Source organism: Suncus etruscus, chromosome X (genome assembly GCF_024139225.1).
Source record: "Suncus etruscus isolate mSunEtr1 chromosome X, mSunEtr1.pri.cur, whole genome shotgun sequence".
Taxonomy (NCBI): Eukaryota; Metazoa; Chordata; class Mammalia; order Eulipotyphla; family Soricidae; genus Suncus; species Suncus etruscus.
In genome coordinates, this window is record NC_064868.1 from 72443181 (window position 1) to 72468441 (window position 25261).

General features: G+C 33.9%; 1 protein-coding gene and 1 non-coding gene across 2 annotated transcripts in view; both read left to right on the top strand.

Moving 5' to 3' along the window:
* NRK (Nik related kinase) overlaps positions 1–16393 on the top strand; it is a 181313-nt gene extending 164920 nt beyond the window's left edge. The window contains 8 exon segments of the mRNA XM_049766937.1: positions 1239–1343; positions 4229–4294; positions 4297–4368; positions 4649–4823; positions 6008–6012; positions 8972–9109; positions 13656–13795; positions 16040–16393. Of these exon segments, the coding sequence (XP_049622894.1) occupies positions 1239–1343; positions 4229–4294; positions 4297–4368; positions 4649–4823; positions 6008–6012; positions 8972–9109; positions 13656–13795; positions 16040–16141 (803 nt within the window). The 3' untranslated portion in view covers positions 16142–16393.
* Positions 16394–21554: 5161 nt separating this feature from the next.
* Positions 21555–21717, top strand: LOC125999948 (U1 spliceosomal RNA). Its single transcript, XR_007492374.1, has one exon. It is a non-coding gene; the product is annotated as a U1 spliceosomal RNA (small nuclear RNA).
* The last annotated feature ends 3544 nt before the right edge of the window (positions 21718–25261 follow it).

The following is a 25261-nucleotide window of genomic DNA, read 5'->3' on the forward strand; positions in this document are numbered from 1 at the left end:
TTATATGTAATCACCAATCTATTAGTATTTTTGTTTTTCATTTTTGTTTTGTTCTTGCTATAGAATTTGTCTCTCTAGACAACTGAATTAAGTAGAACCATGCACCATGCCATCTTTTATACAGTCCAGTCAGAATATATAAAGTTTCATTCATGTAGTAGCCTATCATCTATCAGTACTATCTTTTTTAATCTGAACCATATTAAATCATATATATACCACCTCTTATCCAACCTTCTAAAGTATTCCTTATTTACATTTTATTGCTTTCACTTTCAGATTGTTAGGAATACTTTCATAAACGTTTTTCTATTTATTTTATCTTTTTTCTTTAACTCAAGGATATTTGTTGCCCTACTACTATTGCTGATAAAAAACATTTTCCCTATTGAATATTCTCACTAGCATCAACCACAGATGTCTAAGTTTATAGTAGATTTCTCATAATATTTCATTGATACAGTGTCTCCTTATGCAGTACTTCCCGATTATTTATTACAGTAGTACATAGTATATTTTGAAATTTTAAATTGTGATTCCTCCAACTGTGTTTTTCCTTTTTGAGATCATTTTGACTACCCTAGTTCTCTTTGAATTCTATGTTAATAGTAGCTTTAGCACTTTTATTTCTGCAGAAGGTGCCTTTGCCTTTTTTTTATCAGGGATATTGCTAAATAGTGGATGACTTTGTGATATGTATTTGTAACACTGTTATCATCCCAATAACTGTTAAAATGAGCCATGCATGAGCAAAAAAAATCCTCTCACTTACTTAGGTGTTAATTTTTTTTCAGAAATGTTTTTTTTATGTTTGTTTGTTGGTGTGTGTGTGTGTGTGTATGTGTGTGTGTGTGCCACACCTGGTGGTGCCCAAGAATTACTCTTAGCTATGAACTCAGATAACACTACTAGCTGTGCTGAATGGTGCCATAGATTAAAGCTTGGTCAGCCATGTGCAAGGCAAACATTCTGTTCACTCTAGTTCACTCTACTATTGCTCTAGTCCTAGTTCTTCAGTTTTTATTCTGCATTTTAAATGGCCTTGAAAAAATAAATCAATAAAAATATATAATTAATGCTATTACTATTTTAGGCTACTAAATTTTAATTAATAACATATAAAATATAAGATTTGTGCTTTTGCACTCTGGTCATGACATGTTTATTAATAAATATAATAATTGAATATCATTGGTAACTTCATTAAATTATTTCTTCTTTGTATTTTATCATTTTAGTTCAACATCAAGAAACAATATATGTTGCTATTGCTTTGAAATCATCAATTCACCTTTATGCATGGGTGCCAAAGTCCTTTGATGAAAGCACTGCTGTAAAAGTGAGTGACTCCCCCTGTTATTTGAATCATGAAGTTTCTTGTGAAATTATAAGCAGAATAGTAGTTTAGTACATATTAATACAAGTACATACTTTTCTGAATTTAATGTAACTTGAGTATACCATGTCAGTACTTAACATTTAATTAATGTTAATTATCCAACACTATTTTAGATGATTTACAGGCACAACTGCAAGGGAGTGTGAGGGAAATCCTTATGAGAGGCATGCTGGGAACGGGTGGAGGAAGGACAATATTAGTGGTGGGAATGAACCTCAGTGTCACTTTTTACCTTAAATATAACTGTGGAAAACTTGCAATTCACATTGGGCACTATAAATTAAAAAAATAAATATAGGGGCCAGAGAGATAGCATGGAGGTAGGGTGTTTGCCTTAATGCAGAAGGACAGTGGTTCGAATCCTGGCATCCCATATGGTCCTCTGAGCCTGCCAGGAGCAATTTCTGAGCATAGAGCCAGGAGTAACCCCTGAGCACTTCCAGGTGTGACCCAAAAAACAAAAATAAATAAATAAATAAATAAAATATAAAAAAGTCTTCCCATTAGCTCCTTTCTTTCAATTCCTATAGTCAACAGGAACTTCTTTTTATAAATATGCAAATACAGGCCTTAGTTGATGCGGCTAGGGGTCCTCAAACTTTTTAAACAGGGGGCCAGTTCACTGTCACTCAGACCATTGGAGGGTCTGACTATAGTAAAAACAAAACTTACGAACGAATTCTTATGCACACTGCATATATCTTATTTTGCAATGAAGAAACAAAACAGATACAAATACAATATGTGGCGCATGGGTCATAGTTTGAGGACCACTGCGTGGTTTGAAACTAGAAAAGTCATTGTTCTCTTTTGATGCAGAGGGGATTAGAGAGCATAGTTGAGATGAAGAAAGACATAGCAATGGTAAATGTGAAACCACTGAAGTGGAATGAAGGATCAGTAATTCTTTTCTTTGATTACTAGAGCTCAAATTACTAGAGTTTGAATTGGGCGTGTTGGCGAAAGGAATATGATTCTTTCCGTAAAAGTTGGAATTCTAAACACATTTTTCTCTAGAACTATTGCAATGATTTATGGTCAGGCTTATTTGGATTACCAGTACTATGCCCATCTTTATTATGGTATAACTGAATGTCAGTGCTGATAATGTCTAATCACATCTCATAATGTGAGACTATTTTTATTATCTTCTTATAATATCATAGATTATCTTATAGGATTATGTTTTATTTATTCCATAGTAATAACGACTGCTTAATAATCTGGCAGATGGTATAGAGTCAGCTAACTGGTAATATGATGTGAGCGACCGAGCACCCACATGTTTAATGGAACTCTGAATAAAATTTTCCACCGCCTGATTCAGCCATAAAAGTTTGCTTAGCCCTGAGCCAAAAAGAAACTCTGCAAATAAATTTAGCCCGGCACACAGAATCTGGCTTAAACCAGATTCCTCAACCTTTCCATGGAACCTGTTTTTGTAACTGCTCTCAAAAAAGTAATTATAGATAGGTTTTTGTAAGGTTTAAACTGTAATCCTTATTGCTTGCACAAAAGAAAAATCTATTAACTATTTGATTAAGGATTTCCCCTCCCCCCATCCTGCCAGGTTCCTCTTTATCCTTCCCGCCATCAAAATGTGTTTATGCTCCCATTGGTTAAAATCGTTGTACCTGTACAAATCTGATTGGTTTAAGTTTCAATCCTATGTTGCTGCTCCTCCCACTGAAGCAGGGCATAAAAGCCCTTCTCTCTCCCTAAATAAACCTCTTGACTGGAACGCACCTTGAGCGCTTTATTAACTTCTGCAGCTTAATTTTCTAGGTGTTCACAAAAGAGCTTAACACTTGCGAATAATTTGTATCTGCCTTCTGCCTTCTGTCCTGGTTGAGAGAAAGCTGCTGGCCGGAAATCTCTCCCAGTAAAGGGCAGAAGCGGAGGCGGGTACAATATAAAGTATATTTCAGGACTTCTTTTTTAAAAATTTAGATCCCTAATTCAAATCTCAGGCTGAATTAATAAGTTTGGAACAATTCCTGAAAAAAAAATATATATTGGTTTTGGGCCACACCCGGTGACACTCTGGAGTTACTCCTGGCTATGTACTCAGAAATTGGTCCTGGCTTGGGGAACTATGGGACACCGGAAGATCGAATCAAAGTCCATCCTAGGTTAGCAAGCTTAAAGCAAACTCTACCACTTGCACCACTGCTATGGCCCCCAAAATCTATATTTTTATATAATGTTGAAACTAATTAGTTACTTACAAATATTGAAAAACTGCTGATTGGGATCCATCATGATAGCTTCCAGTAAGATGTCCATGAATCATTTTTAATATCAAGATCTGTCAATGTGTCCTATTTTAATAGGTAAAAATAGCACACACAAAGATAGGCTAATTCTTATGACTGCCACTCAATTTCTAATATGAAATATTACTGTTAACATATTGTAGATATTTTGTTGATTAAATATGTAGAAATATTGTAGATAAAACACTGTAGATAGACTGTGTCTGAGCTTTATAAATTGGACTTGTATCAGATGGAACTTGGGTTAATTTGGATATGGGTTTATTTCTGGGTCTATGCTGATTAGTCATAGATATCTGATATGGAGCTGAAAATCAAAGAAGATACAGTCTGTCCAGTCTGAGACACAGTCCCTGGTCTGACTTCTCATTCTAGTTCTTGAATCCCTTATAGTTAACAACTACGTACAAGCCAGCCTATCCTCCACTGTAACCTAAAGATGGCAATAAATACTGTTTAGCCTTTTATTTTCTTTAAGTAGAAACCATAGTAGCCCAGAATACATTATTCCATGGTAGGTTAACACGTAAGACCTCTTTCATTCTGTACCAAGTATGCACTGATCAATCAGCAAATTCTGAATGAAACTACATGTTCTATGAAGTACATGTACAAATACTGGAAAAATACAGGCATCTGATTCAAATAACATATTTAAGAGACTTTTTGATTTATTTCATTTGCTAAAGCTTAAGAAAAGGAATTTAAAGACAATGAAGTATGAAAACATACAATGCTCACCTTATCACTCGATATTTGGTCTTTGACTAAAACCCCAATATTTTAGAACCTGAATATAATATATGTCTAGTAGTAGGCCTAAGAAGTCTGGTAATACACAGTATAAATAAATCATGAAATTTGGAAATCATGATGTTATTTTTATAATCTGCTAAGTACAAGAGGGAGACCTAATATTTTTACTTAAAGTGTCATTTTTGGACATTTTGGCCATATTTGATTTTATATCTACAGGTTTTCCCAACACTTGGTCATAAGCCAGTAACAATTGACCTGGCTATTGGTTCTGAAAAAAATCTAAAGATTTTCTTCTGCTCAGCAGATGGATATCATACCATTGATGCAGAATCTGAGGATATGTCTGATGTGACCCTGCCAAATAATGTAAGATCCCTACAAATTATTGTGTGCCACAATACGAGACTTTCTAATTCTACCAACTTTTTAATATTTAAAAATAAGACTATTGATCTCTATACTAGAATTTAATCTTAAGAGGAAAGTTCAAAAAATAAGACAATCATTAATAAATGAAAATCCCTTATGGTTCTTTACTCCAGGTAGCTTGCCACATTGCCTTGTTCATAAATCAATTGATTTTAAACTTTTTTTTGGCTTTTGGGCCACACTTGGTGATTCTCAGGGGTTACTCTTGGCTATGCACACAGAAATCGCTCCTGGCTTGGGGACCATATGGGACAGTGGGGGATCGAACTATAGTCCATCGTAGGATAGCACAGGCAAGGCAGACACCTTACTGCTTGCGATACCTCTCTGGCCTCTGAGTTTAATTTTTTACAAAGATATGCTTCTATTGATAAATCCAAAGACGAATACCATGTTCATGTTACTACCTGGTCATTACCAATTTTTCTCAATATGTGGCTGCCTCCATAGATAAAACATATGCTCTATAAACTATTCAGTAACCTTTATCTCTGAAAGAAATACGCATGGTTTTTAAAACTTGTATTAATATAACTAATGGATACTCTAAGTACCAGTATTGAAATATTATGTTTACTTCCCTTCCCCTTCAAAATCCTGATTCTAATACTTTAACTGTGATTCATAGTAAATTATAAAGCTTTATTATCATTATAATTTGGATTATGGATATCTCCCTAGGATTCAGTAAATAATCATAATAATAATGTGGTTCACATTTAAATGTAAATAATTATAATTAGCACTCACACTTTATGAAGAGATTATCAAACATAAAGCTCTTATCACATAGGTACACTATATAAATATAATTTGCCATTCTCAAATATTATGCTTGACTTGTTGCTTTTTCTACTAAATACTATATATTTTAATAATAATTTAAGTATAAATAATTTCTTTAAATATAAAAATGCTCATAATTGGGTTTCACTCTTCAAATGAACACCATCCATCACTATTGTAACTTTTTCCAGCCACCAATGTTCTCTGTCTTCCTCCTCCCTTAACCCTCCTTGTCTTTGGGACAGGCATTCTATTTCTCTCTCACTATCATTGTCATGATAGTTGTTAGTACAGTTCTATCATTAATTGTGCTCATTATTCTTTGTGGTAAGCTTCATATCATAGCTGGTCCTTCCAGCCCACATCTCTATTGTCTCTGGGCATTATTACCATACTGTCTTTTATTTTTCTAAAAATCCCTCAGATGAATGAGACTATTCTGTGCCTATCTCTCTTCTTCTGACTCATTTCTATCAGCAAGATAGTCTCCATGTCCATCCATGTATAGGGTTTCATGACTTCATTTTTCCTAACTCAATGTAGTATCTCATTGTGTAGACGTACTATAATTTCTTTATCTACTCATCTGTTTTTGGGCATCCAAGTTGTTTTAGGTTCTGCCTATTGTAAATAGCGCTCCAATGAACATAGGAGTGCAGAGAGCATTTTTGTATTGTGTTATTGTGTTCCGAGGGTATATTCCTAGGAGTGGTATTGCTAGTTCATATTGGAGCTCAATTTCCAGTTTGAAAACTACATTTAAAATGAAGAGTTAGGATTTACTCTCTTGAACATATATCTTATTTGTATTCCTTTGCTTGCTTTTGTTCATTCTGGAGAAGAGCATGTCCTTTTTCAAAAAAATACTTCTACTCTCTCCTCTCACATATTTCTAAATAAGTTTCAATAAAATCTTTCTTGTTTTACCAAAACAAATTCGTAAATAAAATGAAAAGCCAAGGCTGGAGAGATAAAATGATATACCTTATTCTTACCATACAGAAGTTCTGTCCCTGAGGTTCTATCCTCTGTACAGCATACCTTCATGACTGGATATTATATTGTAGACTCTGAGCTTTGCTGAGTGTAGCTCACACAACCTTGAAAACCCAGAAATACCATTATATTGGAATACTGCCAGGTATAATTTTGGTATTTCCAGTCCATGGTAGGCTCTCACCATATAGTGAGCCCCTGAATACTGCTAGATATGGTCATTATAGAAAATGTTAAAGTTTAAACTAAGAAGGACTAAACCAAGATTTTTCTCTTCACCAGTTTTTAATGTCCTATTTGTCAATAAGTGTAATGTGAACAGATTAGTATTATACAAAAACCCTGGAAAGAAACCTTTATTTTTAAATCATGGAAGTAATGTGATATTTCATAATTATCTCATATATCGCTTTGAGTTACATAGGAAGTTAATTATCAGGTAATTTTAGCAATATAAAATATTTCAGTTGGGGGAGGGATAAATAGAACAGCAGGTTGGGCACTTGCCCTCTGTGCAATCAACCCGGGTTCAATTCCTGGCATCCCATATGGCCCCCTGAGCACCACCAGGATTAATTCCTGTGACCCCTGAGCATCACCTGGTGTGGCAAAACATTTTCAGTGGTCATAGAAATTTAATTAACTGATCATTGAGTTATCACCTATGATTATATATAAATCACCCTTCATAATGAATAAGATACTAAACCAATTCCATCCATGAGTTTAGCATAATTTTGATTTAAATCTTATCATACCCTTCTACTGGAATGAACATTTTACATTCCTTATTACATTCTATATTTTTAATTCTTGTAAAATTGTATTTGAAGTTAGTACAGTACAGAAAATTGCAAAGTTTATTCAGGATTATACTTATTTGAAAATTAATTTAAGAATATTTAACTATACATTCCATTTAACTTGTATACAATAAGAATTATTTCATTTCAAAATTAATTCTTATTTAATTAAAGAATTGATTTACAAAGTTAAATTATTTCCTTTTGAATAAATCAATTAATTATTGAGGAAGCAAGAGTGAGATAAAATGAGCCTCAAAGATATTTTCTGGCCTAATTAGGGTATCTTAAGTATATTCAAAACCAGTATTTTTAGCTAAATGTCCTAGTACCTGACCCATTAAAAAAGAAATGACTCTAAGGCGGGGAGAGTAACTTCTGAAACAGAATGTGCTAAAAATAATATTTTTCTAGGAGTGCTAGATTACAAAAGATGTAATGCTTTAAGAGAACCATTTGCACTTAGGAATATCTGGTTACTTCAGGAATCATCTGAGAAACAAGAGGCTTTCTGGACTTACAGAAATCTAATTTTATTCTCTCTATATATATTTTGAAATAACTATTTCTTGTGATTTCTTTTTCTTTCTTACCTAATTACTTTCTAATTTATTTGCTAATGAGAGTGCCCAGGGAACGCATTAAAATTGCTTTTCACCTCTGGATTCCCATTTTAGTTTTAAGAATTGTTGTTGCTGAGACAAGAACTCAAGCATTTGGCCTGAGTACACTGGGTTTGGCAAGTATAGCTTCTGACCTTATTTCTAGATCTTTCTAATTTGGAGAAATGATAGAGGAGTGAAGTGATCTTTTGTCTGGGAAATACTCTTATTGTAATATCTATAGTTTAAACAAATTTTGTAATAATTATGTAGCATTGAATTTAAAATTTCAGTGTTATTAGCATTTCATAGAATATCACCTAATACATTTCTCAAATATATCTATTATACAATATTTTATGATGATATAATTTAACTTAAAATACATTATTTCTTATAACTGAGTGATAGCATTATTTCAAACAGCAGATAATTATATAGTGCTTTCCTGATAAACAATTTAATTTTAAGCTATTTAAATAAATGTGTCTTTCTTATAATAACTTATTAATACCCAGCCATTTTGGAGTGGTATTTGAGAAAACATTCATTACTTGAGCAATCATTAACATACTAAAGCATATCTGCAACTGAATTCTGTAATAGTATTTTCTCTTATTATATATACTCTGTGAAATTTCAATTATTTTTTGTTGGAAATATATTCCTGCATTTTTAAATAAGATCTTATTTTAAATATAAGTGAAATATTAAACAGTGATGACTATTCTGTGACATTTGGAAGGTTTTTCAGCTGTTGGGTAACATCTTTCTGGTTAGAAGTTTCTGCTTGTTCCAATATTTGAAAGTTCCTTTCAGTCATTATAGTGCAGCAAAGCATCTCCAGTTAATGTAGTAATGATAAATGTTGGACTTATAAATTTTTATGGGCATAATTTTATTCCTTGGAAATCATATCACAGAATATCATCATTTTACCTGACTCCTTAAGAATTGGCATGATGCTCACTTTCAATTCTGAAGCCCTTTCTGTGGAAGCAAATGAAAAAATATTCAAGAGAATTCTTGAAGCATGGAAAGACATACCATCTTCAGTAGGTATGTATAATATTTTTCCTATCCTGATTATCCAAGAGAAGCTTTTGTTTTCTAAAATATTACATTTTCTCAAGACATATAGGGTTAATTTGGGAGCCTGCATACTCATTACCTTTTAAGGTGATATATATGCATTGTATTCATATAAAATTTACAAGGTACTACAAAGAGAATATTTTGGCAGTAGCAGTTATGCATTTATAGTAATTATATAATTAAGGCAAAATAATTTCCTTATTGTAATAACATTATTTTACTTTTATTATTTTGTTTATATATTATGCACTAAGATTTAAAATGCTTCACCAAATACATTGATTTGGAGTTCATACCTTTATTTTAGGACACTTTACAATAGTCATAAAATAAGAACAAAATGTCTTTATTTTGTATAATCATTAATGCTTTATTTAGTAAATTATAATTCTGTGGAATAACAACATATACACTATATTAAATACTTATTATCATTAAATATTGTGCATCATTTAAAAAGAGATAGATATGAATGAGTGTTATATCCATGACTACCACTCAGATAGGAATAAAAATAAAAATATGCATATTTTTAGCTAATGTTAGTCTCCTGATGTAAAAATTCAAATAGCTCAAGATTTCTGTATGTATCTTAGATTTGGTGAAAGCAGGGGTGATTTTAGATAGAATACAAAATCATGTACAAAATAAGATATTTGGTGAAGGTTAAATGTTCCTCTAATATTTTAAGAAGGGGGAGTTTAATTAAGCAGTTAACTGAGGGAGTGAAAAGACAGAAATGGGGCTTAATGGGGGTCTTCAGTGACAAAAAGAAAGGTACCATATCGGTACAGAAGAGACTATGAAAAAGCTATAAAATTACTAAGTCCCTATATAGCTTTGAAAAAAACTTACTTTTAGTGGAATTTTTTGTTACGAGTTAATGGCATTTTGTACTGTATATGCAGAATCCTTTCTTTTTGAATACTTAGTTTTAAAGATTGTTTGAAAAACCTCCTTCAGTTTCTTCAAAAAGGTAAGCATATAGAGTAGCAGATTTAAAACCATTTTAAGGATAGAAAATTAATATACAATATAGTTGACAAAAATATATTGAACTAATCTGAATTTAAATAATGAATCTTTTTTAGCCTCTACTGTGTTTCTTTTGTGTTCAATATATTAATTACAAAACTGAGTAAGAAAATGATGTCTAGGGGCCAGAAAGATAGTACAGCAGATAAGAAGGTTGCTAAGCACAAGCCTGGATTCCCAGCTTTTCATAGGAGCCCCCAAGCATCACCATGAGTGATTTCCGTGTGCAGAGTCAAGTGCTACTCCTCAGCATTGTTGAGTGTGCCCCCCTCAAAAAATAAAAGAAATAGAAATTAAGTTTAATGAGGAACCTACAGAATTTACACATTTTTGTCACTGGACAATCAGAAATCAAGAAGTCGTAAAAATTCATTTAATATATCATTTATCTTTATGTATAAAACTTTATGACCTAAAACAAAATTATTTTAAAGCTATTTTATATGCAAAGTAAATTATACAACAATAACATGATAGTTGGTTATTAGAATACCTTGAGAATGTACTAATGGGCTTATTACTATCTTTTGGGGCCAGAGTGGGGCTTGACTTTCACGTAATCAAGCTAAGTTAAAGTCTCCAGAGTATCCCAGATGTGGTTTCCAAATGCAGAGCTAAGAGTAACCCCTGAGTATCTTTGGGTACAGACCCCCCCAAGCAAACAAAAAAGTACTCTCTTTTGTTAGCAAAATAACTGGTTTTAATTTAAAACTAGGCTTAATCTAGATTTTCACCATCTAAAATTTCTGATTCCTTGAGATATGGTGTTTAATTAGATCATTACTTTACATAATCATTACAACATTATAACAATCAACATATAAGGTGTATTAGCCACAGCATGTAAGGTATATTAGCTAAAGATTAAGTGATAGATTAATGTGGTTAGGAATCAAGGTGAAAATTACATAATGTCATATAAACTGTATACTTGGACTCAGCAAGTTTTTTTATAAAAGGTGCTCCTGACTCAGTTTTCAGAGGATCATTCCTAGAACTATTTTAGGAATTAATGTGGTGCAGAGATTAACCTGAGCTAGGTGCTAGAGTCTGTTGATGTATCTCTCCTGCCCCAGAAACAGCATTTTATTTGTTTGTTTGTTTGTTTGTTTATATGGTTGTTGGGTCACACCTGGCAGCACTCAGGGGTTACTCCTGGCTCTACACTCGGAAATCGCTCCTGGCAGACTCGGGGGACCATATGGGATGCCGGCATTCGAACCACCAGCCTTCTGCATTCAAGGCAAACGCCCCACCTCCATGCTATCTCTCTGGCCCCCAGAAACAGCATTTTAATTAAACAATGATATAAGTTAAAATTTCAAATTCATGTAGACTAAATCCCACCTTGAATTCTTTTTATGTCAAAGTTTATGATATTTTTATTTTAAATTTATAAAATATTAGTATTTTTAATTTTAATGTAAATGGAAGTATGAAATGGTGATTACTTAACAAAATTTAGTTTATTTGGGGGCTATAAATGGGCATGCCCCAGGCTTACTCCTGGCTCTCAACTAAGAAATCACCCCTAGTGGGCTTGGGGGTCCAAGTGGGTTGTGATACCTAGGATGGTTCCATAAAAGGCAAGAGCCCTCCCCAATGTACCATCACCTTCGCCTTAGTTTAGATTTTGAAAACACTGGTGGTTTTCTTGAATGCAACTGACCCAGTTTAATTCCCTAAAGCCTGACAAGAGGTTTTGAGCACAAAACTAGGAGTTTTGAGCACAAAACCAGGTGTGATTCTTCAGTAGTATAAGCTGTGATTCCCAATACCAAATAGAAAAAAAATGCTTATACTATGCATATGAAGTCACTTTTTTCAAGTTTATTAAATTTTTAAAAATACTTTTACATATATGTCAGATACATTCTTATTTGAGCAGTTGTTTCTCTCTTATGGCCCCGAGATATTTCAAGGGAACCCCAGATAGAAATCACATAAATACGGTGCCATGGTGTAAGACTAGTGTGTAAAACTAGTAGGACAGGGGTTGGGGAGATAGCATGAAGGTGAGGTATTTGCTTTGCATGTAGAAGGATGGTGGTTTGAATCCCGAGCCTGCCAGGAGCGATTTCTAAGCATAGAGCCAGGAGTAACCTTTGAGCTCCATCAGGTGTGACCCAAAAACCAACCAACCAAACAAACAAGAAATACTAAGACACTAGTGTGAACTAGGGTGCCACTTGAAGGAAACAATGCTGGAAAAGGACCAGTCAGGAAAAAAAAAAAGAAAACTACTCTCTTAAGCAATGGTATTCTGTGACCCACTGGAGAGAGAAGGCTAAAATTTAAACTGTTGTAATTTTTTCAATATATATTTTGTTGTCTTTTTAAAGGAGAATGTGAAGTCTTATATGCCCAATTCTAGTTTTAGAACCACTAATATTGGAATGAAAAAGTATTGTTTGGGTGTTGTCTAATCTTTCACTTGACTCAAAATTTTTACTTTTTATTTATAGAAATCTGCTTCCTCTTAATATGTATGAAACCTATCAACATTAAGCATTTTGATGTCAAGTTAAACATTTGTGATAAAATAGTTCACAATGTCAGATAATAAATAACTTAAAGAACCAGCTGACTGTATGAATGTTTTCATTATTGAGTTTTTTGCTTTATGGTATTTGTCATTATCTTTATAGTCAAGAAGTAATTAATAGGACACAAAGTTATTGTGTAATACTAATAAAATATATATTGAACAAGAGAGAATCCTAACAGTATCAATTTAGCTTTCGTTCTATTTCTAGCATAACAAGCCTTCAAATATCTAAATTTCTTTTTTTTGGGGGGCGGTTACACCCGGCAGTGCTCAGGGGTTACTTTTGGCTCTATGCTCAGAAATCACTTCTGGCATTGTCAGGGGACCATATGGGATGCTGGGATTCGAACCAATGACCTTCTGCATGAAAGGCAAATGCCCTACTACCTCATGCTATCTCTCCGACCCCCAAATTTCTAAATGTCTAAAGTCGTTATTTGAAAAAGTCATTTTTAACAGTTTTAATTTTTGAAGAGTTTCATTGTTGTTGTGTCATTTAAGGACAAATGGAAATCTCCGAGGATACAGGAGATAGGGCCTTGGAAGTATCTGACCCACGTTTGATCCCCAGCACATCAGGAGTGATACCTGAATGTGAAGTCAGGAGATCCATGACCATTGTTGGATGGTACCATCCTAGAAAAAATATGAAAATAAAAAATCTTGGATGTAATGCTGCAACTTATGTAGACAATAAAATAAAGAATGAAAAATTTAATTTTCTAAATAAAGGTTGCCATTATAATAATGCAGACGCCATTTACATTAAATCGGAGATTTGTCTGGAAAAAAAATAAAGGAGATATTTATCTGAACATTAATAATCAATTTCTTTTTTGTTTTATTTTCAATTTCTAATTAATACATTTTGGGCTTTTTATCATTTTTCTATCATTAATATAATGTGCATTATATTTCAAATTTTAGCATATGAATATGCACAGCTAACCGCAGGATGGAGCCAAATGGCCATTGAAGTTTGCTCTTCACAGTCAAAGGTTCTGGAAAATGAACTGAAAAGCAAAACAGTTAAGAAACTGAGATTTCTACGTAATGAAGGTGCCAAGGTATGGTTTTACATTCCCCAGAGTAAACATTTAAAAACATAATTAAGGGGCCTGTGAGGTGGTGCTAGAGGTAAGGTGCCTGCCTTGCAAGCGCTAGCCAAGGAAGGACCGCTTTTCAATCCCCTGGCATCCCAAATAGTCCCCCCAAGCCAGGGGCGATTTCTGAGCACTTAGCCAGGAGTAACCCCTGAGCATCAAACGGGTGTGGCCCAAAAAAACAAAAAATAAAAATAAAAACACAATTAATATTGACTTAATAAAGCTATGTCCTTCTAATTCTACCCATAAATATATTTAGGCTGTATGTCTCAAGTTGACATGCTATTGATATTTTTAATCATTTTGCTATAGAAACATTAGTTTGGTAGGTGATAAAACCTAATTTCAAAAAGAAGGCATTTTTAAGGGCTAAAGTACACATGCTTTGCACATGCTTGATCTGGCATTCTCTATAATTCATTGCCTGGCATTCGCTACAATTTCTCATGCACCATAAGGAGTAATTCCTGAGTACATAGCCAAAAATAACCACTGACCACTATGTATCCCTGAACAAAAATTCAAACCACAAAAGAAAGCATTTTTAAAGTAAAAATCATAATTATTTTATAACTAAAGCTTAGCCATTAAGAATCAGAATGCTAGAGTAAATTTTGACTCTTACAGTTTTCAAATTAGTTCAAAAAACTGAAGGAAAAATACTTATGTGGTATAAGGTATACTTTGTGCTAAAAACTTTTTGTTTTGTTTTGTTTTGTTTTGTTTTTGGGCCACACCCGGCGGTGCTCGGGTTATTCCTGGCTGTCTGCTCAGAAATAGCTCCTTGCAGGCACGGGGAATCATATGGGACACCGGGATTCGAACCAACCATCTTTGGTCCTGGATCAGCTGCTTGCAAGGCAAACACCGCTGTGCTATCTCTACAGGCCCTGTGCTAAAAACTTTAAAAAGTTACATTTAGGAACCAGAACAATAGTACGATGGGTAGGGTCATTTCTATGTATTTGACTGACCCATATTTGATTTATGGCACCTCTTGTGGTTCCCAGAGCACAGCCAGGAGTGAGTCCTGAGTCAGGAGTAATATCTTAACACCACTGAGTGTGGCTCAAAAACCAATGCATAATGATAACATATTTAATCTTTAATATAAACATTATTGTGTCCATTTTATAAAAAGAAAATATAGTAGATGTTTGACAATTATTTGTTTTATGTGTAATTACATAAAAATTGTGTTGTTAAATGTAATTTGGAAGGTGGTTTGGGCCTCACCCAGGGGTGTTCAAGGGTTAATCCTGGTTCTGCACTGAGAAATCACTCCTGGCAGGCTTGAGGGAACCTATTTGATGCAGAGGATCGAACCTGGGTTAGCCACATGCAGGACAAAACCTTACCCTGTGTGCTATCACTCTAGTCCCACAGCAGCAGTACCCCCTTAACTGTAAAATTCAATGTGATAAATTTTAACAACCAAATAAGTTGGTTTCGATAGAAAACTATTTTTAATGTATAGTTATAAAAAGTAATTATAGTTCCTACATATTATGAGAGTTAACAGTGTAAAGAAATAATCCAAATACTATCTGGAAGCATTCATTTTATGCAAGGCAAATGACCTACATGCTGTACTAGCTCTCCAGCTGCAGGGAGATTATTTTTCTAATAAATGAAAAGGAATTTTTTTTAATTTTTTTTGCTTTTTGAGCCACATCTGGTGACCCTCAGGGGTTTCTCCTGGCTATGTGCTCAGAAATGGCTCTTGGCTTGGGGAACCGAATGGGATGCCAGGGTATCAAACCGTGGTCCGTCCTAGATTAGCGTGTGCAAGGCAAACTGCACCACTGCTCTGGCCCTGAAGAGGAATTTTTAATTAAAACCAGTTTATTTATTTATTTTTAATATCTTTATTTAAACATCGTGATTACAAACATAACTGTAGTTGGATTTCATCACCAAAAGAACACACCCCCTTCACCAGTGCAACATTCCCACCACCAACGCACCCCATCTCTCTCCACCCACACTGCAGACTATACTAAAAGGTTGTTTTGATAAGTAAATTTGACTTCAAACTAATTAAAATACTAATTCTTTAATTTGAGAAAGTCCTGTTTTAAAAACCAAATAGTGTTTTAATTGCTTGATGTAGATGAAAGCAAAATTATTAGTTTTAGCTATCTACTATCAGGTTACTGCACTTTAAACATTGACTTATGGTTTGTCTTTCTCTTTTTTTTAAAGTTGCTCTTTACCGCTACCTTGTGCAACCACCACAGCCAGATTTACTTTATGACCGATGGAAAACTTGAAGAGCTCCAGAACAGTAATGGCTTTAAAAAATGACAACATTTACAAACATCATAAATAATAAGTTTCTATATTAAAATGTCTAAGATAAAAGGATACTTCAATTTTATTGTTAGGGACATTAACTCAGATAGTTTTAATGTAGCGCAGAATAGTTTTATTAAGAATGCAGCATTATATGTAAAATTAACTATAGCAAGCTCTACGTACTCCAATGTCTTTTGCACAAACTTTGTAACTTTTGTTACTGTGAATTCAATTCAAACATTGCTCTTTGGGCAGTTTGGATGGTATTACTATTCAAATTTTATAACAGAGGATGAAACTGATTTGGAGTTGAAGCAGCAGTCAAGAGAATTTTCTCTAAATGCTGCTTATTTTCATAAAATAGCACAAACCATATACAATTTGAAGGCATATAATATACCTGAAAGATTATATTTTGAAATAAAATCATAAGGTTTATGCTATGAACCAGACTAAGGATAAATTAGTCTGTCTGGAAAAAAAAAGTGTTGAAACACACAAATACAGAGTAGTTCTCTTAATTTTTTTCACCTTGTTTTAAGATGGATTTGTTCTGCTAAGGAGAAAATAAGAAAGTCTCAGAGGGTTTTTTCTCCTTACACCCTGCCCCACCGCAAAATGAGCAATAGCTGTTTTTTAACCACCAAATAATATACTTGTTAGCCTTAGTACAGGACTGAACGCCTACATACATACACTGTAGTATAAATTTTATTTTTAAGATACTTTAAGTAGGTGTCAAATTCTACTTCAATAATGGATTGATTTTTATCAGTTATTAGCTGGCCAAAAGTGTGGTCATCAAATATTATTAAATATTTTTTCCAAAATTAAACTATTTTAAAATGTTCCTCCATTTTAAAATGGAACAGCTATTGTATTTTGCCATATCTTTATTTCTGTAAATGAAAGTAATAAATCCATATCTAGAGGATTAGATTTATAGGCATAAATGACAGACATAAATGACAGATTTTAGAGAAAAATGCAACTTTCACTAATACCCAAGTCTACAGTAGAAATCATACTAGTGTGTCACCTAAATGAGATTCCATAGATAGGTGACATTTTATCACCTACAGTAACTGCTATCGAGTGAAATCATTGTTTCTGCATATTCATCCTTAATACATTTGTTAGTTCTGGAGCAATAAAGAAGCATCAGAACTACGACAAAGTATACCTCAGTATAATCCCTCTAGTTCTGTTTCTAACACGTGAAGACAGCACTACAGGAATAATAATTTTAAACTACCTGGTTAACCAAAGAACAAAAGTAACTGTGTGATTTCATAATATTACATTGTGTTTTGGCACACTGGTGGCAAGAAGGGAGATTTGATTTGGATTTTCCTAACAATTTTTATCAAGAGTGTAATACTGAAAAAAATAAAAAAGAGTATAGTATCAAGAATTTAGAAGAATATGAATTCATGAATTTAAAATGTGATTCGCATTTCTGTTACTGTGAAACAATAATGTGACCCTAAAATAACTTATCCTTAAGTGTTTACCATTTGAATGACCTTTTAAATGCAGTAGTTTAAAGAGAAAAATCTTCTCTATCAAATTATTTCCTTAGAATTAGTTTTCATTATTATTATTTTGTACATTTAAAAGGCTATGGGGAATTTGTGCAGATACCTCGTTGCTGAGCAAATGGAGCTTGCTATTTTGAATTTCAGAAAATTTTGTCATTTATGTAGCATGTAGATTCAAGTTTTCTAAGACTATGTTTCTTTATAATATTTACTCAACCTTTTAGATACACAAATAAGTTTTATCTTAAGATCATATTTTAAATCAGTCAGGCAATTAACTGATTTGGATACAAACTCCTATAGTGTTTGGTGATTATTATTGTGAACATAGACAGTGGTGAACTGACTTCTCACAGATGTCTCAAAATTATCCAAGCAAGGGAAGTTACAAATGTATAACTTAGATTTAGATATTAAGGGATAGATGATACAGGATCCTTGGCATCTATTAACAAGGAAGACTGAGATATTGGGTAACTGAATAAAAATGACTAAAAATATTTAAAATCATTTCCAAATAATTATCTCCTTTTAATGTAAATTCTATTGGTTTATATATTATTTTTCCAGCTGAAATAAGAAATAGAAGGAACCATTAAATTCAATAGTTGACATGCAGTAATGCATAGTCAGTCATAGAAGAAATAATATATACACATCTTTTAACATCAGCATCTGAAAACTCCTGCTTATCATGGAAGTGTGAAGTGTGTGTGAGAAAGAAGCAGAGACAGTGAGAGACAATGAAAGTGAAAGATAATAAGAGAATAGGGGAAGTGGGGAACTCCTAACAAGTCAGTTTTTCTAGTCCTGGGATCTAAAGCATGAAAGTTTTGGCAGGTTATTATGAGAATTTCAACAGTATTTTATTTTGTTCAGTACTTTTCTAAAAAATAAACCCTTGTCTAAAATGAAAATAAGTACTATTTTCATTTCATAATAAGAAATTCATTTCATAAATAAGAAATATTTGTGAACTGACAAATGACATATGAGATGGCTGAAAAGGAAGACTAAATGACTTAGTTTGTTGAAGTATTAGCTCCCTGAGAAGAAAGAGATAGAAATGATCATAATTGGGGCCGGATCAATAACGCAGTGGTAAGGTGTTTGCCTTGCACACAGCTGACCCAGGATAGACCTCGGATCCCTGGCATCCAATAGGATTCCCCAAGCCAGGAGCAATTTCTGAGCGTATAGCCAGGAGTAACCCCAGAGCATCACTGGGTGTGGCCCAAAGACTGAAAAAAAAACAGAAATGATCATAATCAAGACTAGGTAACACATAATTGTAGATGAATGCACAAAATATTAGTATGCCTACATTGTTAATGATTTTAATATTATCAATATCTACATAAAATAATGACTAACACATCTTGTCTTTTAGAATTTATTTATTGAAAGTGACCATAAATATTAGGGGTAATGTTACATGCATATACAAAGATTTAAAATGCTTAAATTTCCTTCAAGAAATGTGCCTATTTAAATAAATGTGTATTAAATCTGTGATCTGTCTTTACCAACTATGGAAATAATCTGTGAGACTGCAAATTGAACAGAAAGTCTGAGTGAACCATTGTCCAATCTCTTAAGAATAAAAATTTTTAATTATTTGTTGATGTCAACTTATTTTTATTTATTTAATTTAAATAAAGAGCCAAGGTTTGTAAAGTTACTGTCAAATTAGTTTTAGGCAAACAATATTCCAACAACAACCCCATGACCAGTGTCAACTTACCTTCACCAGAGTTCCCATCTGCCCTCTCCAGTCCCCCTTCCTGCCACCATGGTCAGGCACATTTTAAAATTTAGTGTTTGTAGTTTAGTTCCCATGATTTCATTGTTGTTGAGTGTGTGCTTTGTCCCATATCACTTATATATCAAAGGCCCTAGGCCCCAGTTCCCCCATTACAATCCAGAAGGAAAGAAATAGTTTTAAATGGACTTGTTTAATGGCTCAAAATTCAAGTATATTCAATAAATTTTATTTAATGGAAGAATATAATTATTAGGAGTTGTTAGCAACTCTGCATGTTCTTCCATTAGTGGTTCTGGCAAATAAGAGGTATATTAATATTAATAAATATTAAATGGGTTTGAGAAAATATTAATTTTAAATTGTTTTTTTATTTGGTTTCAGAAATGAAATGATATGCTAATTAAATTATCTTTAAATGAACAGAAATTTACAGACATAGAATCACTTGGCAGGATAAAATTCAACCAGACTTAGTGCTGACATCCTTTCCATCCCATCCTATTGTGAAATCCAGTGAAGAAGAGTAATCGTATCCAAAGAAATGGGTAAACACAGATAGTCTCTTAACATTCAAGAAAGCATTTGGTACATTTTGATAGAATTTGAAATGTGGAGTAAATACTAATGGTTTCAAGGACCTTCAGTTTAGGTCTGATGAGGAATAGCTTATCTTCTAGCTAATTGTGCTATATTAGAGACAAGAGACCATAATACTTTACACTTGATCTTAGCCAAAAGGCCAAGAAGCAATAGAGACCAGAATACTTTAGAAATAGTTTAACATGTTTTCTTATTTAAATCATTTTAATGTAATATTATTTTTTTAAACATAGTCAAACATTTATCAGTTGAGTTACTCAGACATTAACCATATTCAAGGGTTTTGAGTTTAAATCCAATTTATTTATTAAAATTGAATTGGCTAATCCTTCTTGTTAATTATCTTCTGAATTACAGAAAAAATACTGAAAATCTATTAACAAAATATTTTCCTATCAGTGATTACAAATAAGCTATTTTTCATTAATAGGGTCTTTACATAAAATATTTGTTATTAAATGTAATAAAACCAATTTGGATAATATTTCGTTCCAAAAATTTGACGCATCTAAAATAAATTAAAGACCAAAACTGGTTTAGAAAACAGACCAATGAAACTTACACAGTAAACTATCAGGTGTTTTATAAAGAATATCTGAGGGAATAAAAGTGATTTATATGATATACATATGTGTATATATATATATATATATATATATTGGTTTTGTGGCCACATCGGGGTTACTCCTGATTCTACACTTAGAAATCACCCCTGGCAGGCTCTGGGGACCCTATGGGATGTTGGGAAAGAACCCAGGTCAGTCCCTGGTGGCCACATGCAAGGCAAACGCCCTGCAGCTGTGCTATCTTTCCACCCATGATTCATATTGTGGGGGCCACACCCAGTGACGCTCAGGGGTTACTCCTTGCTATGCGCTTAGAAATCGCCCCTGGCTTGGGGAACCATATGGGCTGCCGGACGATCGAATGGTGGTCTGTCATGTGTCAGCAGCGTGCAAGGCAAATGCCCTATCACTGAGCCATCTCTCAGGCCCCATGAGTCATAATTTTTGAAAAATACTATGTAATATGCTTTGTACATAACTATAGTTTTATAATATTCTATTAGCAGATTCTGGATAAGTATTTAATACATTTACTATTTTAGATTGTTACAAAAGTGTTAAAATTATTGGTACTAAAGTACAAAATTATTTTGCTCTGCTACCACCAATGTGCCTACATCTCTCTATCACTGTTCCTTAGTCACCTTTACCATGTTCCTTCTCATGCCATTGTTCTACCACTATAAAACTCTGTAACCCAAGATCCAGCAAGAGTTTTTCATTTTTCAGAACAATATTTTCCCTTATTTTGTCACTATAATATGAGTAATGAGTAAGATAGCCTAATATTTGTTCCCTCCTGTTTCTTTTTCTGAAAACTCTGTTTCGTTTTGTTTGTTTTTTTTTTTTTTTTAGTTTTGTGCGCTGGTGATCAAACCCAAGGCCTCACACATAAAGATGGGTGCTGCAACTCTGAGTTACAGTCTCCCCCCTTTTTTAAAAAAATGTTTATACTTATCTGGCAGGGAAATACCATGATCACAAAGGTGATTTTCTCAGGGTGAGGTTTATTCATTTCACTCTGGATGTGATGACCCCTGCGATTTCCCCAAATATGGGAAACTAGACTGCATAAATTATGGTAGTGGGGGACTGTATTCGTGCTCTCCCCTGAAAAAAATATCTTTATTTAAGCACCATGATGATTACAAACATGTTTGTAGTTGGGTTCCCTCCCTGTTGATTAAAGTTCGTTTAACAGGATAACACACAGTTGCTCTGATGGCATGATTTCTTCTTTTCTTATGTCTGCTTAGTATTCCACTGTATACATAAACACATTATTATTTATCCATCAATTGTTTGACAGTTAAAGTGTTCCACACCTTAGCTGTTGTAATCAGCACATCAATGAAGAAAAGAATACATACATTTTTATTTAAGTTTGATGTGCTTTGGGGATAAATACCAAAATAATTAAATTATCTAGGTCTCACAGGAATTCCAGTCTTTCTGAAAAGTTTTAATAATCTCTTCCATAAAGGCTGAATCAGATGACATTCCCAGGACAAATGTGAGGGTTTCCTTTTCACCACGTTTGTGCCGGCACTCTTGGATTCCAGTATTTGGGGGGGGGGCACACCCATTTGATGCTCAGGGGTTACTCCTGGCTAAGCGCTCAGAAATCACCCCTGGCTGGGGGGGGACCATATGGGATGCCGGGGGATTGAACCGCGGTCCTTCCTTGGCTAGCACTTGCAAGGCAGACACCTTACCTCTAGCGCCACCTCACCGGCCCCTGATTCCAGTATTTTTGATATATGCCTTTCTCACTAGTTATACCTCATAGGCGTTTTGATTTACATTCCCAATAATAAGTGATGGTGAAAGCTTTTTTATATGCTTACTGATAGCCATATGTTCTCTTTTTAGAAATGTTTATCTCTTCTCCACACTTTTTTTTTTTACTGAGCTCAGGGCTAACTCTTAGTTCAGTATGCAGGAATTACTCCTTATCAGGCTTAAGTGACCATATGAAGTACAGCGATAAAACCCATGCTTGCTCATGCCTTACTCACCAGACTATCTCTCCAACCATATCTCTTCACAAACTTTTGATGGGGTTGTTGGTTTTGTATGATTGCTATTAATACACATAAATGCTTAATATATCTGCAAAGTTGCCCTTTCTGTATTGTGCACAAATATTTTCTCCTATTTGGTAGGATGTTATAATTTTTGAAAAATTAATTTTAGTATGTAAGGACTTTTAATTTAATATAGTCTATTTGTTCATTGTTGTTTTTGCTTTTTTTGCCAGTGTATTCATTATACCTCTGATACACCTATTTCAGAAAGTTAGAAAGTTCTGATTTTATTTTCCTTAATGTGAATAATGAATTCTTTTTTAATCTTTTGTGTATGCTATAAGATATGGTTTAATTTCTGGTGTGAGTTTTTTTTGCATTTCATTATAGAGTTTTTCCAAATCCATTATTGAAGACATTTTCCTGTTACAATTCATATACTCAGCTCCTTTTTAATATATTAAGGAACCTTAAATACCGGGCAGGAATTGTCTCTAGGCAATTCAGTTGATCTGAGGATCTGTCTTTAATCCCATAACAGTTTTCACTAGCTTGTAAATAGAACATAAGTTAAAGTAAGGAAATTCAGTACCTCCCAACACTTACTTTTCAGAATAACTATGGTTATTCCAGAAGTTTATAATTCCAAAAATAGTTTTTTAAGGGTCCAAAAACACAATTCAGAAAATGCATCAATATACCTATGTTCTTTGCATTTTTGTTCACAAAAGCCAAAATTTAAAACAATCAAAGTGCCCAAGAACAAAAGACTGGATAAAGAAACTTTGGTACAATACTTAATGGAATACTAAAGAGTCATTTCTTTAGATCAACTTATTAAATTTGTCAGTTATACATGTTTCTGGACACATTGTGATAATTGAAATGAGGTTGACAGGCACAGATACAGAATGATTACACTCATTTATATTACATATTCTTGTAGGGAAATAATGTCCAAAGACAATAGAAACAAATGACAAAATGACAGGAGAACTGGTACATTGTAGGAAATTTGCCAAAGTTAGGGAGGGCTGGCAGTTCTAGGATAGGGGAGGGAACACTACAACAATGTTAATAGGATTGGTCAATTTGGATGAGAACTGGATGCTGTAAGGAGATACTGTGATATATGTGATATCCTTTCAGCAACAGTATTACAAAACAGTGCCTTTAAATGTCATCCTTTGATCTGTGCAAAAGCCAATATCGCTAACTACAGATGACTAACTGTGGCAACCAAGACTGGGCAGAACTTATCTTGAGAGCAATAAGAAAGATCTTAGCCTAGACTTTGGCCCACAATCTACACAACAATCAAGATCTCTAATTCTAGAGATATGACTGAGACAACTGCAACTGACAAATGCAACTGGAAGCATAATAAAAGACTCTATCCTAGGCCTTGTCCTAGGATCAATGCAAAAACCAAGACTACCAACTACAGAGGACTGGTTAAAACCAGTCTTTAACTTATGTTAAAACCTTACTTTAACTTATGTTCTATTTACATGCTAATAAAAACTGTTATGGGATTAAAGACAGATCCTCAGACAAACTGAACCAACTGGACAGAACTTGTAGAACTGTAAAGAAAGACTCCATCCTAGCTATACCCTATGACCTGTGCAAATACAAAGATCTCTAGTTACAGAGGACTGATTTTAATATCCACAACTGAGCAGAAAGTTTCCAAACACTACAAAAACCTAGACCTAGGGGAGAGTAAAAGAGCATGTACGGAGTCTGTAGTTATTCCCATGACAGTTTGCTTCAAGGGCGGAGAAAACCTGTATCTCTTAGGCCAAGGGAATTCCCTTTCTTTTTTTTTTTTTTTTTTTTTTTTTTGTGGTTTTTGGGTCACACCCGGCAGTGCTCAGGGGTTATTCCTGGCTCCAGGCTCAGAAATTGCTCCTGGCAGGCACGGGAGGACCATATATGGGACGCCGGGATTCGAACCGATGACCTCCTGCATGAGAGGCAAACGCCTTACCTCCATGCTATCTCTCCGGCCCCGGAATTCCCTTTCTTATCTCCCCCAAATTTACTGTGCCTATGCAAAAAAAGCACAATTTTTGTTTTGTTTTTGTTTTGTTTTTTGTTTTGTTTTTGTTTTTATTTCGGGATTGTGGCTATTTTTGGTTGTCTTTATTGCTGTGGTGCTTTTTTGTGTTTTTTTTTGTTTGATTTATTTTTATGTTTTTTGTTGTTGCTGGGGTTTTTTTCTGTATTTTTGCTATGTCTTTCTTCCTTTTTCCCCCTCTCTTCTCTTAAATTAACATTTATATTCTCTAGATAGACTCCTCCCAGTTTTTTATTTGTTGGATTTTTGCCCCCCCCTTTCTTTCTTTCCTTCAAAAAGAACCACATAACTTGAATCATCTTATTCTGGCTCATAAATTAAGGGGGAAATAATGGATGATACCAAGACCAAATAGACATATGAACATTGAGTAAAAAATTAAAAAAAGTCCAGACTTAAACACCAAATCCAAAGCCAAGGACAAAAGAATCGATAACCAATCTACAACAAACTTGACAAAGAGGGGCCCACTTATTGTAGCAGCCTGGGAAGGCAAAGGAGGGAGATGTGGGATGCATGCTGGGAACAGAGATGGAGGGAGGACAAC